The sequence below is a fragment of the Barbus barbus genome (genome assembly GCF_936440315.1).
Source record: "Barbus barbus genome assembly, chromosome: 40".
Classification (NCBI taxonomy): domain Eukaryota; kingdom Metazoa; phylum Chordata; class Actinopteri; order Cypriniformes; family Cyprinidae; genus Barbus; species Barbus barbus.
The window spans coordinates 7461171-7476629 of record NC_136718.1 but is presented as its reverse complement, the minus strand read 5'-3'; the positions used below and the strand labels follow the sequence as shown (position 1 = coordinate 7476629).

General features: G+C 37.1%; 2 protein-coding genes and 1 pseudogene across 3 annotated transcripts in view; 2 read left to right on the top strand and 1 right to left on the bottom strand.

Annotated features, from left to right (window-relative positions):
* LOC306859453 (adenylate cyclase type 6-like) overlaps positions 1 to 8181 on the top strand; it is a 51090-nt gene extending 42909 nt beyond the window's left edge. Inside the window, exons 14-23 of the mRNA XM_079400476.1 lie at positions 23 to 139; positions 901 to 1059; positions 1146 to 1321; positions 1700 to 1723; positions 1818 to 1847; positions 2014 to 2146; positions 2331 to 2594; positions 2724 to 2928; positions 5233 to 5357; positions 5445 to 8181. Coding sequence (XP_079256602.1) covers positions 23 to 139; positions 901 to 1059; positions 1146 to 1321; positions 1700 to 1723; positions 1818 to 1847; positions 2014 to 2146; positions 2331 to 2594; positions 2724 to 2928; positions 5233 to 5357; positions 5445 to 5573 — 1362 coding nt within the window. The 3' untranslated portion in view covers positions 5574 to 8181. The remainder of the gene's footprint in view (positions 1 to 22; positions 140 to 900; positions 1060 to 1145; positions 1322 to 1699; positions 1724 to 1817; positions 1848 to 2013; positions 2147 to 2330; positions 2595 to 2723; positions 2929 to 5232; positions 5358 to 5444) is intronic.
* A 423-nt stretch (positions 8182 to 8604) lies between these two features.
* On the bottom strand, positions 8605 to 9908 carry LOC306859197 (sperm microtubule inner protein 11-like). The gene is made up of 4 exons (XM_079400102.1): positions 9611 to 9908; positions 9439 to 9504; positions 9060 to 9195; positions 8605 to 8966 (listed from the first exon to the last, which is right to left on the bottom strand). Exons 1-4 carry the CDS (start codon positions 9696 to 9698, stop codon positions 8918 to 8920), a joined length of 339 nt encoding a protein of 112 aa, XP_079256228.1. The 5' UTR covers positions 9699 to 9908; the 3' UTR covers positions 8605 to 8917.
* A 1390-nt stretch (positions 9909 to 11298) lies between these two features.
* On the top strand, positions 11299 to 14593 carry LOC306860064 (polypeptide N-acetylgalactosaminyltransferase 6-like; annotated as a pseudogene). The gene is made up of 8 exons: positions 11299 to 11522; positions 11670 to 11842; positions 13070 to 13304; positions 13430 to 13547; positions 13647 to 13844; positions 13935 to 14066; positions 14149 to 14250; positions 14467 to 14593. The product of its transcript is annotated as a polypeptide N-acetylgalactosaminyltransferase 6-like (transcript).
* The last annotated feature ends 866 nt before the right edge of the window (positions 14594 to 15459 follow it).

The following is a 15459-nucleotide window of genomic DNA, read 5'->3' as shown; positions in this document are numbered from 1 at the left end:
TTTCTTTCGCTCTGTCTTGTAGCTCTTCCCTGCTGCTATGCAGACTGTGTCCAAGAAGATTGTTCAGTCTCGCACCAACAGCACACTGGTGGGAGTTTTCACCATCATCCTCGTCTTCATCTCTGCCTTTGTCAATATGGTATGCAGAGCTGCCAAATCACTTCACACACAACATTAGTGTGTCTAACACTTTAGCTAACAATCTTATTTCTTCCAAAGAGACTGTATGATCACAAATGTTACTTAAAATACCAATTCTGCCATCATTTACTCACCCGTGTCGATCCAAACACGTATGACTTTCTTACGTATGAATTTAGTATTACATCACTTGCTCACCAATGGATCCTCTGCAGTGAATGGGTGCCGTCAGAATGAGAGTCCAAACAGCTGATAAAAACATCACAGTAATCCACACCACTCCAGTCTGTCAATTAACACACTGTGAAGAGAAAAGTTGTGTGTTTGTAAGAAACAAATCCAGCATTAAAATGTTTTGACTTTAAACCATCACTTCTATGCAAAATAAAAGGCCATATTTTATAATATCGAAACATCAAAACCCACCAATGTATTTGCATATTTCTCTCCTGTTTAAACCGAGATTACTTTTTCACTGAAGAAAGCAATAATAATGTTAAAGGAACACTGCACTATTTTTGAAAATAGGCTCACTTAAACAGTTGAGTTTTACAGTCAAGAGTTTTTTAGTCTATTCAGCCGACCTCCGTTTTTATCAGCTGTTTGGACTCTCATTCTGACGGCACCCATTCACTGCAGAGGATCCACTGGTGGACAAGTGATGTAATGATACATTTCTACAACTCTGTTCTGATATGTAGAAGAAAATCTGATTATGTATTTTGGAGCCTGAGAGTGTATGTTTTGTGTTTCTTGCAGTTTTCCTGTAATACACAGAAGCTTGTGGACTGTGTAGCAGAGCAGTTTAACTGTTCGTCTGAGATGGTGACTCCCTGTGTGATTCACAACTTGTCTCGTTCTGCAGCCGACGGCCTGAATATCTGTCCCAGCAACACTCCCTCCTGTCCCTTCCCTGAGGTATAACGTGTGTATAGTCACACTAAGATTAAAACAGGGTTCCAAATGAAACCGGACTCAGGTTTTATCCCTCATGTCTCTTTCAGTATTTCAGCTACAGTGTGCTGCTGACCCTGTTGGCCTGCTCAGTGTTCCTGCAGATCAGTAGTATAGGGAAGCTGGCTTTAATGCTGCTGATCCAGCTCACTTTCCTGCTGCTTGTGGAGTGGCCAGAGGTGGCGCTGTTTGACAACGCAGACCTCTTCGTTACTGCCAATGCTCTGTGAGTACCGCTGCCAGCCACTAGAGGGCGTCAGTACAGCTCAAACAGCACACAGAGAAGTGTTTTTGTAGCGGATTAATGTTCAGATGATAATATCAGCCATAATACCATCTATCTATCAGATTTTAATTACCGATAATTATTTTTAATCATTTTTAATAGTTTCAGGTTTCAGTTAAAACTGGTTTGCAATATTAATTATAATATATATAAAATAATATGCAATAAAAATAAAAAATATATGAAAATATCTCTGATTTGAATACTAATTTGAATATAGTTTGTTTATTTGTGATATAAATAAATGCTAGTTTAAAAGTTCTTATGATGTTAACCTTTCACTGCATATTCAAGTGTTTTTGCTGTTCTTGTTTTTAGTGTTTTCAATGAAACTCTGCAATGGTGAGACCTAAATTAGTCTCTTATGCTTCCCATTATTCCTAATTTATTGTTTTTATAAATGCAAAAATGTTTAATGTTCTTGGTTTTCCCACAGGTCCAATCTCAACACAACTACTGAGCAGTGGTATGTTCAGTCATTTTTTCCCCTATGCATTCATTGTTTTTGAATGATTTTTATTGTTTACTTAAAGACACGAACTCTTTGTAGTGGCTGTGTGCTGTATTCTGTTACATCCATGCTGTGATGTAAATAATTGATCCTGTGGCTGACCTGATCTCTCTTGTTTCAGTTCTTTCAGGGTGACTAAAGTGTCCCTAAAGGTCATGACCCCAGTGATCCTCACTGTTTTTGTGCTAGCACTGTACCTACATGCCCAGCAAGTGGAGTCAACAGCTCGTCTAGACTTCCTTTGGAAACTTCAGGTCAGGGTTTGAGCCTACAAAATTTTGGACGACACCAGAAATTTAACTACTGAACTACTATCTTAGTTGTTGTTATCTTGGTACACTAAGATATAGAATAATATGTCAATAAACAATTTGTTTAAAAAATACATCGAGAATTAGATCAGAATTTAAAATATGTAATTTGTCTGTTCTTCTACAGGCCACAGAAGAAAAGGAGGAGATGGAGGAACTTCAAGCCTACAACCGCCGGCTTCTCCACAACATCCTGCCCAAAGACGTGGCCGCCCACTTTCTAGCCAGAGAGAGGAGGAATGACGAGCTGTACTACCAGTCGTGTGAGTGTGTGGCTGTCATGTTCGCCTCCATCAGCAACTTTTCCGAGTTCTACGTGGAGCTGGAGGCCAACAACGAGGGAGTGGAGTGTCTGAGGCTCCTCAATGAAATCATCGCTGATTTTGATGAGGTTTGTGTTTGAAAAGAATAAGGGAATCTTTAATTATTACACCATTCAGTATGACCAATATAAAAGCGTCTTTTGAACGGTCGTGCATATTTATGAAAACCTCCCCTCTATATCTCTCCTCTCTTGCAGATCATCAGTGAGGAGAAATACAGGCAGCTGGAGAAAATAAAGACCATTGGTAGCACCTACATGGCTGCATCTGGCCTTAACGACTCCACCTATGACAAGGAAGGCCGCTCACATATAACCGCCCTGGCTGACTACGCCATGCACCTCCGTGAGCAGATGAAATACATCAATGAGCATTCCTTCAACAACTTCCAGATGAAGATCGGTGAGTTTCAAAACCTGCAGGGTCACATAGGTGTCCATTGTTTGTCGATTTTTTTTTCCCAACGTTTGAAAAGTTTGTCCATCAAATTAAACTCATGTGGTGCATGATTGTGTGTCAAGGTCAGTAAGTCTCTTTTATGACAATGCGAGGTAGTTCAGGATTCATATAAACAGAACTTTCAGAATCTAAAATCCGATTGGATTCATTCAGATTGACGAAAATTACCACATTTAAACAGACCAATTGAAAATGTGGTCATTTTTTTTTCCCGCCATGATAAACCTGAAAACTCAGTTTTTATCACAAGGCAAGATTAGTTTAAGTTGTAAAATGTCATGTGCCACAGGTACATCTCCCCACAAATCTATTTTTTAAAATTAATTATGATCTTTGTAAAAAAAAATAAAAAAATGTATGTATGTGTATATATATATATATATATAATTTTAATTTTTTTTTTACCCGAAAGTTTATTAAAAAAAAAACTTTCTGAAAATATTAAGATGTGTATGCATTTTAACTTGACTTGATAGCTACACTCTTGTTAATTAATTAATATATTAATAAATTAATAAATTATTGTTAATTACACTTGTTATTGTTAATTAAAACAATAAAAAATGGTATATTAATTGGTGTTACATTTTTAATCGCGATTAATCGCATGTTTTTTCTGCATGATTAATAGAGATTAATTGCATTATGCGCAAAATTCAATAATGAATTCAAAAGTAGTGTATTGTGCACTTTTATTTTAAAAGTACTGCTATATGAACAAAAGTACCCTCATTTCCTTTAATAAATCTATTTTACACTAGGTACAAAAAAGTGAAACACTCAGCACCTTTTGGACAAAAATGTCCCCATTGAAACCCATTAAAAATGCTATTTTTAATCACAGTGCCGTTTAACTGTAAAATGATGCAATTTTTGTTAATAGGCTTTCATTCTGTTGGCAAGGTTTCAAAATTAAATTTTTTACTATTTTTTTACCAGATGGTGCCATTTTTTCAGGTTTGGTCTATAAAGGGTCTATAAAGCAAATACTCACTTCATTCCTGTTTTCTGCTTCTGCATATTATAGAGCCAATTGGATAAATAATGCAGCTATAATTGTGTGGGTGTGTTGGTATAAATGTCAGAGTGTGGTGTGTCATAAAAAATAGCGTGTGTGCTTGTAATATTTGAGAAAGAAAAACTCTACTGTAAATCACAAATCCAAGCACTGTGTGCACCAGCAGAGTTTTGCTGGCATCTAATGGGGAAAACTTGGTACTGCGCCCAAACAAAATATTACTGAAAGCTCATTTTTTGAGATATCAACCTCAAATTTGGAACACAACTTGTTTAGATTTATGGCTTTGATTTTCTAGCAGGGTTAGAGTTCAACATGTAACATAAAATATATATTTTTTTTATAAAATATTGTTCATAAAGCATTTTCTTAAACTTAAACTTCTATAACTTTTTTTTGGTTTAATTTTTTTAAACATTTTTTTTACTTCAGTGATAATCTGACATGGGTCTTCTTTAAAATGAGACCAAACTTAAGTCTGTGCTCCCAAGCTTCCAATTTTTATGACCGTTTTTTTGACATAGACGTTTTTGTCCACTAAGGACCTAAGTGTAACTTTTTTTATTGATGCACAAGTGTTAAACAAATAAGGTGATTTTTAACAGCAGTATTCCCTTTACATAGTAGCACTTAAAATATTTCTTGTAAATCTCAACTTTAACATTAATGTAATCAAATTAAATATAAAACCAAAGCTATTTGCCACTGCAAAAAACAAGTTATGCTCAGAGTCCAGAGCCTCGATCATAACATTATAACAGCAGGCATCTTCCGAGTAGAGACCTGCACTCTCGCAGGACCCAATGCAACAGAGTGCAGCGCGGGACAACACTTGATGGGCGAGTGCGGGTACCCATCCATAATATTAATATTATATGAAATATTATTGTGTACAATTGTATATTTAATACTAATAATACTAAATACATTTATTATATTAGACAAAAAAAATGAAATTAGAAATGTTGCTTTGGCAACTACCTGAAATAAAATAATTTAAATTTAAATAAATTACAGCTAAATAGAAGTAAAAATGTAATAAAATTAAAAATAAATGCAAATCCACAATATTAATAAATACTATAAATAATTCTAAAATATACTGGTCACACTACATGGCGTCACATGGTGTTAAATAACCATTATTATTATTATTATTTTTACTTTTTGAAACATGAATATTAAAGGTGCATTTCTAAACTGGCATATGCATGTGTGTCCGTGTGCAGGACTGAACATTGGGCCAGTGGTCGCAGGAGTTATTGGCGCCAGGAAGCCGCAGTATGATATCTGGGGAAACACAGTAAACGTGGCCAGTCGGATGGACAGCACAGGGGTCCCAGACCACATTCAGGTACACTTTCAAGTCTTTAGATGCCTTAGTCATAATGAGCAAGTCGTTTAGAAGTGATTTTCTGATGTCTTACTGGATGCCTTGCAGGTGACCACAGACCTGCACCAGGTGTTGGCCAGTAAAGGTTACCAGCTGGAGTGTCGAGGGGTCGTAAAGGTGAAAGGCAAGGGTGAGATGACCACTTACTTCCTAAACGAAGGACCTCCCAACAGTTAGCAGTGCTTTAGTTTCTTTGGATTCCCATAATTCCCCAGAGAGGAGGATTTCTTGAGGCAAGCAGAAGACAAACAAGTAGCCATCGCCATCACTTGAAGAAAAAACAAATAAAAAAAGGACGATTATTGAAAAAAGCAAAGCAGACTACAGACTGGAGAGTCGTGGCACTCATGGATATGGCTGTGCACCTTGAAGGACGATTGTTTTTAAGCCTCTCCCTCAGGCTGCTTGAAAGATGCAAAGTCTGTTTATTTAATAAAGGCCTTTATTTGCCGAAGAAAAACGCTGTACATAAGGCATTTTCTCCAGTTTTATTTTTGTGTGACATTTTTTTTCCTCTGTTATCTTTTATTTCAGGAGAATATAAATACAGGTACTCTTGTTTTGTTCGGAATTCCTTATTTATTTTAATCTTGATGTTTTGTGCAAAAAGTCCTTTATGGAACAAGTGTGAAAAACACATGCACATTTATACCGTACATAAACACGTACGCTCGTATATCTGTGTGTGTGCGAATACAGTATCTGTATAAATTAAGAAGAGAACTATTGACCAAAGACCAAAGTATTTAATAGAAAAGAATTTGTCAAAACGTTTGCGGAAGTTTTGAATATAATGTAATGCTCTGACGTCCTCACCCCTCGATTTGATTCCTGTTTTTTTATGACGTTTTATCATTTAAAGTAAATTACACTGATTGATAGACCAGCAATGCGGGTGACCGGCAGTTGTTCACCGGATCATATGAAGGACTGAATGATTTATTAAAGTCATGCTTTTCCTTCAGAACGACACATTTCAGATGGAAAAGTGTTTGGAAAAGCTGCGGAACTTTTTTTTTTTGGAAGTACGACCAGGTCTGGGCCTTCAACGCGTCCTCAAGGAAGACTTTGGTTTTGTTTTGTTTGTTCCGTCAACCATTTCTTCTTTTTTCAAAGAAGTATTTTTGGTACAAAAGGAAACAAAAGGAAAAAAAGAATTTTTCGGAGGCATCTGGGGAAAAGCCACGACATTGGATACCACGGTACAAGACTGTTTATCGAGATCCAATTCATTCTTGAAGGACTTTTTTAAAAATGAAAGAAATATATCTATAAATTATGACTGAATACTGTGCTTTGTAATCTCGAAGGGGCATAACTCTTTTCACTGTGAGGTTTCTATGATACAACTAGCTGCTTTCTTGCCAAACTAAACAGCTCAAAAGCATGTCTGATTGTGGTATCTTCTCTACGATTTTTGTTTGATTCCCTGAAGTTGTTTGAGTATTTTGTATCACTTCTGTATCCTTTTTTTTTTATTCCTATTCTGGTTGTTCTTATATCTATTTGATTATGATTCCATTCCAGCTGAGAAGAGGGAACAAAGACCTGAATTGAGACATCATTTGGTACTAACAGATCAACTGCAGTCATTGACGTATGATCAGATCAACAGTTTTCCCTCCACCGCTTGTTCTGCTTCATCTCTTTAAGGAAAAAGCCACTTGGGAAAATACATATCTAAACCGTAAACTTCAAATGCATTAGGTAAACAGTTGCTAGCTAGCTATTTAACAACATAGGTAGAGTTCCCGTACACTGCATGCATGCAGTGCGAATTGCAGTGCATTTGCCTTAATTGAACAAATTCAGCATATGATAACAGTGCCTCTTTGTATCACACGGCTCTTTCAGCGACTGGCATGACAGCCAAAGCACTGTCTTTTCCTGCTATGTGTTCCTCACTTATTGAAAACTTGCTTTGATCGTAGTTTGGTCATTGCATATCAGTTGATCATGTTCGTACCAAAGGCCTGTTGTTCCGTCCAGTACGTGCAATAAAAGTGTACAAGAATGGAGATTCAGCGTGAGGGAAGCAAACACAGTACCTGATGTACTGCGGACAAGCAGGAGTGTATTTTAGTACTACTGACTCTCACACTGCGGCCTCTGTCTAGGTCAGGGCTGAACGCCTCCTGATTGTCTCTTTATTTTCGTTTACCTTTTCGTTCCTTTGTTTCATTCTTGTTTTTACTTTAGTCGAAGGATTAGAAAAGGGATGAGCTTTTCAACTTTGCAAAGGAAAGTTGAGAAAAGACTCTTGATGAATAGACAAACTTTTTCCCTCTAAAATAAAAAAAAACAGTTTTATTTGGTTTTTGTGATTGCTTTTTATTGTGGTTTTGTTTAAATGTGACCCTGGACCACAAAACCAGTCTTAAGTCACTGGGGTATATTTGTAGCAATAGCCAAAAATACATTGTATGGGTCAAAATTATACATTTTTCTTTAATGCCAAAAATCATTAGGATATTAATTAAAGATCATGTTCCATGAAGATATTTTGTCAATTTCCTACTGTAAATATAATTTTTGATCAGTAATATGCATTGCTAAGAACTTCATTTGGACAACTTTAAAGGTGATTTTCTCAATATTTAGATTTTTTTGCACTTCTCAGATTCCAGATTTTCAAATAGTTGTATCTCGGCCAAATATTGTCATATCCTAACAAACCATACATCAATGGAAATATTATTTATTCAGCTTTCAGATGATGAATACATCTGTTTAAATAAATTGACCCTTATGACTGGATTTGTGGTCCAGGGTCACAAATTGCTTTACAAAAATTTTATTTTGGTGAATATTAGGCATTGTGTTTGCGTCACCATAAATGATGCATCATTTAGAGGTTTTTTGCTTCAGAATATTAATAGGTACATTGTAGATTTCACCTGTTTTATCACCAGATTTGTATTTATTTACAATTACTGATGATCACTTCTATAATCAAACTAGTATCACTTTTTTACATTATAACAATGTGAACTGATTAATTTCTGCCTTTCAAAACTACATGAGAGTTGCGTGTCAAGATGCCTTGCTCAGTAAATATTTTATGCTTAATTCAAATACTATTGTCAAGGAAACTTAACATGATCCTAGATCATCATTTCATCCTGTTGTAGTCAGTTTTTTTGATACTAACGAAAGAAGAATCAGAACATTAAGTGGTCTACTAAAACTCAGCAAGAAGTTTACGAATAGAAATTGCTTCAGGTCAAGTTTATTCACAAATGGTTCATTGTTTTATTATTACTGGACTTAGCCACCATTACGCAGGTATATGCAAAGAACAACATTTAGCACATACAGATTGGGACTAAATTTATTACACCAAATTCTATAAACAATATGGCACAGTCATGGATGTGCAGTGGATATGTTACACTTGCATTAATGTGAGTTGTGTGTCCTTTGCACCTCCTGTTCTGCAAAGCGAAGTGACACACTGCAGTGTTGCAGGACTATATGGGACTGTGATCACCATGTGAACATACAGTTTCGTGGACCAGGAATCAAAACAAGCTGAAGTCTGGACAGGTCCTTGACATCTCATTCACAAACCTGAGAAAATAAGTGAAATATGCATTATTAAAGCATTATCCATTAATTGTCTGTTGACACACATTGGCCTACACAGCTTAAGATTCTTCATACTTTGTCATTTCACTGTGTTTGCGTGGGAAGTGACGGGTTTGAGTCCAAGGCTCCTGGTTCTTCAGGCCATCGGTGGAAACCCACCAACCATACTGCTGGTTGTCCGTCACAGGTACATGGTACAGTTCTTTAGGAGCTAGAAAGAGAAATACAAGATCTCAGTGTCACACTGACCACCAAAAAAAACATCCATTTAGTTTAGATTTAAGATAAATAATTAAAACTCATTCATTTAAGAATTCCATACTGGTCATGAATTAATCTGAACATATCACTTTCTCCATTTTGAGCAAGCATAATCACATAAACACACACAAAACCTCTCTTGTATGTAACACATTCAGTATGTGGGTGTTTGATGTATTTAATATGAACTTACACCTCTGAACACGTCTGCTGAAGTCCTGATATCTGCTCTGGCTGCCGAGATGCAGGTCTGATGAGTCTGAAAGGAAAAAACAAACATAATGGACCCCAGTACTTTAGGTAAACAGATGTGCTAAAGATCCGTAGAAAGCGCCTGTATTAACGTCGCTCCAAAGCAGCCATACCCCGTGTACGTTTGTTTTGGGTAGATGTTGCCATCCTGTCCCCAAAAGGGTTCTGATAGCCCAAATATGTCAGTCCGAAGAAAGCCATAATCAAAACTGTATTATGAGAACTAGCAAAACAATAACAGAAAGACCGAGCTGCACCGAAGAGAGTCGAACACGAGATCCACGCGCGGTCTTCAAACGCTGTTTAAGTGTTGCCATGGATACTGGCACTGCCCCGTCTCCAGTTCCAAAGTTCAGGGTTTAGCTGAAGGTAAGGTAACAGTGCTTTCTGGAATACACCCCAGGGTGTGTTGAGTGTTTTTATTTAGTGTGTTTTAAGTGAGCACGTGACAGTAATGGGTCCAACTTAAATATTTACATACATTTCAGGATGTGGTGCATCACTTTGAATCTAAAATAAACTTATTTCAATGTATGGCTTTCAGAAAAAAAAAGAAAGTGGTTTCTTGGCTCAACTTGCCCCCAGTGTGGGGTTAAACTGGGCCACTAATTATGCTTAAGTAAAACTGGACATTTTCACCTCATGCTATATCAAAGGAAGCGAAATTCAATAAATATGACGAATCTATGTGTGAGCCTTGTGATGAACTGGCCATTCGTCAGGGAGTTTCGTGCACGTGGCTCATGACACTGGATTGACTTTGCAGGAATTTTTAACATTATTTAAAAATGTCAGAACAAAATAGTGTTCAAGTTGAAGAATTAAAAAAACTGACTGCAACTTACCTTACAGAAAATTACTCAACATACTACTTATAAATTTTGCAGGGGAATACATCTTCATAAAAACTTCATTGGCCAATTTTCATAAACAAGGCCAGTTTAAAATTTTCAGAACAATATCAAGTCCAGAATAAAATAAAAAAAGTTTGGTCTAAAATTAATGAAATATTATTGTAGAATTACAGTAAAATAATACTTTTGGCTCAAATTACCCCACTCCTACATTTGAACAAACTTGTATCATCCAGCAGTTTAGAGCTAACATCATTCAAACATTATAGCTCATTTTATAACTTCCTAGAGCACAAATATTTGATATTTTTCAGATTTGTCTGTAATTGTTCAGACACAAGAAGCGAGTCGTTAAACATACAAAAATCACTCTGAACTGCAAAAAAAAAGTTTTTAATTTTTTTTTACTTAAGTTACCAATTACTCAATGGGCCTCTCTCCATCACAGGGTAAGTAAAATGGTTAATTCTTCAAATATGTGTGGTCATGTCACCTATTTTGTTTATGGTTGTCTAGAAACAAGAAAACAAACTCAAATCACCTCGCTCTCCCCTACAGTTCTGCTGTGTGACAAATCAATCACAATATTGCATGTTTCACTCACTAGTCCCTCAATCAATATGAGCTTGTGTCAACTACTCAAATTGAAAACAGCACAAACTAATTTACTTATTTACTGCAGACATTTTCCGATGCTACAAATGGCTGAAGTTAGAGAAAATCTCCTGTTTGGTTTATTTTCTTCTAGGATGAGCTCACAAAGTCCTCAATGTACACTACCCATAAAACTGAGCATCTTGGGACTGACCCTTTTAATCACCATTCTATGGGTATTACTGCTGGATCTAGGAGGGTGGGGGTCGACCAGCTGCTATCAAGATCTTTCCTTAAAGCCAAGATATAGAGGCAGTGTGGGTAGGAATTACAGTAGCATCTGGCATTTTCAGATGTATACCTCTATACCACCCTTTGAAAGGGCTTTGGCGTTATCTGGAGATGCCAGATGTCCCTCTGTGTTCTACAGCATGGAGGAGCTCAGGCCTCACATAGAGAGACCTCAGGAGGATCCAGAAGGACCTGGAGATGATGGAAAGCCCTTTGTCACTGGCATCTTGAAACCTGCAGAGCTGAGGGAGAAGCAGGAGGGCCTTTCTAGAAATTGCTTTAACCAGTTTGCCAGTGACTGCATCTCCTTCCACCGCAGTCTTGGTGTCGACACGCGGCCCCCTGATTGAGTACCACAGAAGGCAGACTGAGCAAAATTGTTCATATTTTACCTTTTGATCATGTAGCACTAGTTCACTGTTACTCTTCCAAGATGCATTGAGCAGAAGTTCAGCAGATGTCCACGGTTACCCACTACCAGTGTGATCATTGTGTTCCACAATGAGGCATGGTCCACACTTCTCCGCACCATCTGCAGCGTCTTACACACTTCACCGGCTGTTTTACTTAAAGAAATCATTCTGGTGGATGATGCAAGTACTCAGGGTAAGCAAAGGCATATATATGCACCTTCTTTGTACCTTCTTTGAATAAGGTAGACAATAAAAAGAGCAAACAAATTCAATGGACTTATGTTGAAGGAAGGAGCCAAGCAATATAGAGACCAGAATATCATAAAGACCTGGCGATGGGATCTTTTGACTTGAGCCAGTAAGCAGCCACCCAGAAGAAATGGCTTAGTAACCACTCAGAACACCCTAGCAATTCCTTAGCAATCCCCAGGACACACTATCAACACCTTAGCCAGCACCCAAAACAGCTTAGCAATGACTTAGCAACCACTCAAAACATGTCAGTGCCTCATCATCCCCCCACAACACACTAACAATAGCTTAGCAACCACTCAGAGCACCTTAAAATGCCTTAGTTAACACCCAGAGCATTGTGGCAACACCTTAGCAACCACCCAGAACACTCTAGCAACAGTTTAACAACCACTCAGAACATTCTAGCAATATCTTGGCAACCAAAACTCTAGTAACACCGTAGCAACCACCTAGGACAGCCTAGCAATGCTTTAGCAACCAGCCAGGATACCCAAGTAAAACCTTAGCAACCAACAAGGACACATTAGTAGTGCCTTAGCAATCACCAACAACACCCTAGTAATGCCTTAGAAACCACCCAGAACACAATAACAACGCCTACGCTGGACGTGAAAAAGTGACCGTTAAAAATCATTTGAACTTTGTGTCAGTACGTCATAAATAGAACGAGGCAACATTTTACCTTAGGGGATTTGGTGTGTCACTCACGTCCGGTATATGTTAGCAACAATCCAGAACATCCTAACAATGCCATAACATCCATCCAACTGAATTGGATGGAGGTCTCAAATTCAGTAGTGGCTGCTGACTGTAAATTTAGGTGGGGCAGGGTCTGGGTCTTTAAATAGTCTAGAAAATAATGCTGAACATATTTACAAGTTAACAATTTATGATTGATTCAGTTTATAAATAGAGGTCTATGTTTTGAAGTGGATGAATATTTTGATGTGGCCTTGCTCCAGCCTTAGCTGCTCAAATCTTAGTCCTCTAAAAGGTTTATATGTTATATTCATACAGCTGTGAGGATTGAGTGTTTTATTACAGTAAAAGGTGGAAACATAAGGGAGAGAATGGTAAACATTAGTCTAATCAGATTTGAAGTTATCAAGTAGGCATATTAGTCGACTTCCTAGCCCAGTCAATTCATTTGTGTGTGTTTTCTCAGGCGAGTGTTTCTATGGTTGGTTGGAGCCCCTGTTGGCCCGGGTAGTTCAGGAACCTAGCACAGTTGTGAGCCCAAGCATTGCTGTCATCAACAAGAACAATCTACAGTTCATTAAGCCAGTGATGTTGGCCCGCACACATACTCGTGGGAAATTTGACTGGATCCTGAGCTTTGGCTGGGAGACTATAGCTGAAGAAGAGAGAGTGAAACGCAAAGATGAAACCTATCCTGTCAGGCAAAGGATCTACAAATTTACACAAACAGAGACACCTTTCTCATAACACATTTTAATTTAAATTGCATTTATATTGCTGTTGCATATGAGACACCAGTTTTCATGTGGTTTCATTTTTTATTCAGGACACCCACTATTGCTGGTGGGCTTTTTGCCATTTACAAGCAGTTCTTTGAACACATTGGAACTTATGATGACAAAATTGAGTTTTGGGGAGCACAGAACATAGAGATGTCATTTAGGGCATTTCTATCTTCTGCATCAATTGAGTGAACTTTTTGTAACAGAAATAGAATTGTTTACACTGTTCTGGTGTCATACATTATGTATTGGCTCTTGCAGGTATGGTTGTGTGGAGGTAGTCTAGAGATCATTCCCTGTTCTGTGGTCGGCCACATCTTTCGCACCAGAAGTCCATATTCCTTCCCAAAAGGCATAGATGTGATTGCACGCAACTAGGTTCGCCTCGCAGAAGTCTGGATGGATGATTACAAGAAGATTTTCTATAAAAGAAATAAAAAGGCTGCTGCCATTGCAGAGGTAAGAGAAATATTGAAATTGCAATATTTTAGATTACAGACTCTTAATTGTACAGCTCACATATTTCTCTTCTACCTCTGAGGAGCACAGAAATCATATGGGGACATCAGTGAGCGGTTGCGGCTCAAAGAAAGGCTGCATTGTAAAAATTTCTCCTGGTACCTAGAAAACATTTTCACTGAGGCCTTTGTGCCCGATTTGAACCCTGTGCTGTTTGGATCGGCAATGTAGTGTTATAATTTGGATTTATTGCAATAGCTATTTGCAGTGAAATATTATTTTTTTGTGCATATTGTGTCTCTAGTTGAAGAACATTGCCACAAACCCTTGTCTTGATATTGGTGAGAAAAATCCTGGAGGGAAGTCAGTGATTTTATTCATTTTCCACAACATGGGAATAAATCAGGTACTTTATGATAACTGCTCATGAATCCTCACATAATTTTTTTATTGGCCATTATTAATACTTTTCCAAAAAATTGTTTAGCTTGTTTGGACAAAATAAAAAAAGCACACTGCAATAAATAATAAATAATTTAATAGTATATAAATAGCACTAAAGTAATTTCAGTATTAAATATTTTATTGGCCATTTTTTTCAAACTTTTGTTTTGCTTTGTAGTATTGAGTACACTTCACATCAGGAGCTGAGGCATAATATTGATAAGCAGCTGTGTCTGCATCCGTCCCAGCTCCACAGCAGACGTGGAGTTTCATTCTTGTTTCCCAACAGGTGTGGTATATCCTAACATCCCTTTGCCTCTGGCTGCCTTCTGTCACAAATAATTAACTATTATGGCACAAAATTATTTTATAATCCCAAACTTTTGTGGGTGTTATCTCATAGAGATTTGTTATCTTACTTATATATATTTGTATTATTTGCAGATATATCTTGTCCACAATGCTCTGTTTAGTAAGTGTTTAATGGTGGAGTATGGCAACATCATCATGAAAAACTGTGACCCTGCCAACAATTATCAGCACTGGTCTTTCATCTGATATAAAGTCAAAAGTGGCTTGTCCTCCATCAGATTATTTTTTTGTTGTTGTTGTTGAATATTGTACAAAACAGAAGCTCAAGGAATATTTAAACAAATGTTGCATCACTGTTTTGCTCTAACATAAGTTTGTGCAATGTATCAGGAGTTATACTTGTTATATGATTTATAAAGTCCAATGAAACTGAACCGATTAAATTATTAAATAATTTTGACATTGTCAAATAATGCACACTTTTAATTAACAATCTCGCATTGAACGCTGATTAGTTGTAGCATTTGACCTGGAAACTGATGATGAAAACTGATGATGAATTAAAATGTGTTTTTGTAAGCAACGTGTGCAATGACTGGATGTATTTTTGCGGTAGACTGAACAGTTTAACTATCTCTGAGTCAGGCTACTTAAAAATCCAATCAAGTATGTACAATAACGCACGGTGGCGCTAATGCAATAAAATAGAATTGAGTATTTTTATGTTGTTCTGCAGTAAATGCCTAAATCACTGAGGTAGCTTATACTAAATATATATGCGAATATGCTTAATTGCTCCAATTATTAAATAAGTGTGTTTTTTTTTTATGTGCAGTGTCATGCTGACATTCTTTCAGAG

Excerpts from the sequence above, each read along its gene's own strand:
- LOC306859197 (XM_079400102.1), bottom strand. The coding sequence starts at position 9,698 with ATGGCTTTCTTCGGACTGACATATTTGGGCTATCAGAACCCTTTTGGG. Across the intron at positions 9,505-9,610 it reads CCAAAACAAACGTACACGGG|ACTCATCAGACCTGCATCTC; the intron begins GTATGGCTGCTT and ends TTTTCCTTTCAG. Across the intron at positions 8,967-9,059 it reads AAACACAGTGAAATGACAAA|GTTTGTGAATGAGATGTCAA; the intron begins GTATGAAGAATC and ends TTATTTTCTCAG.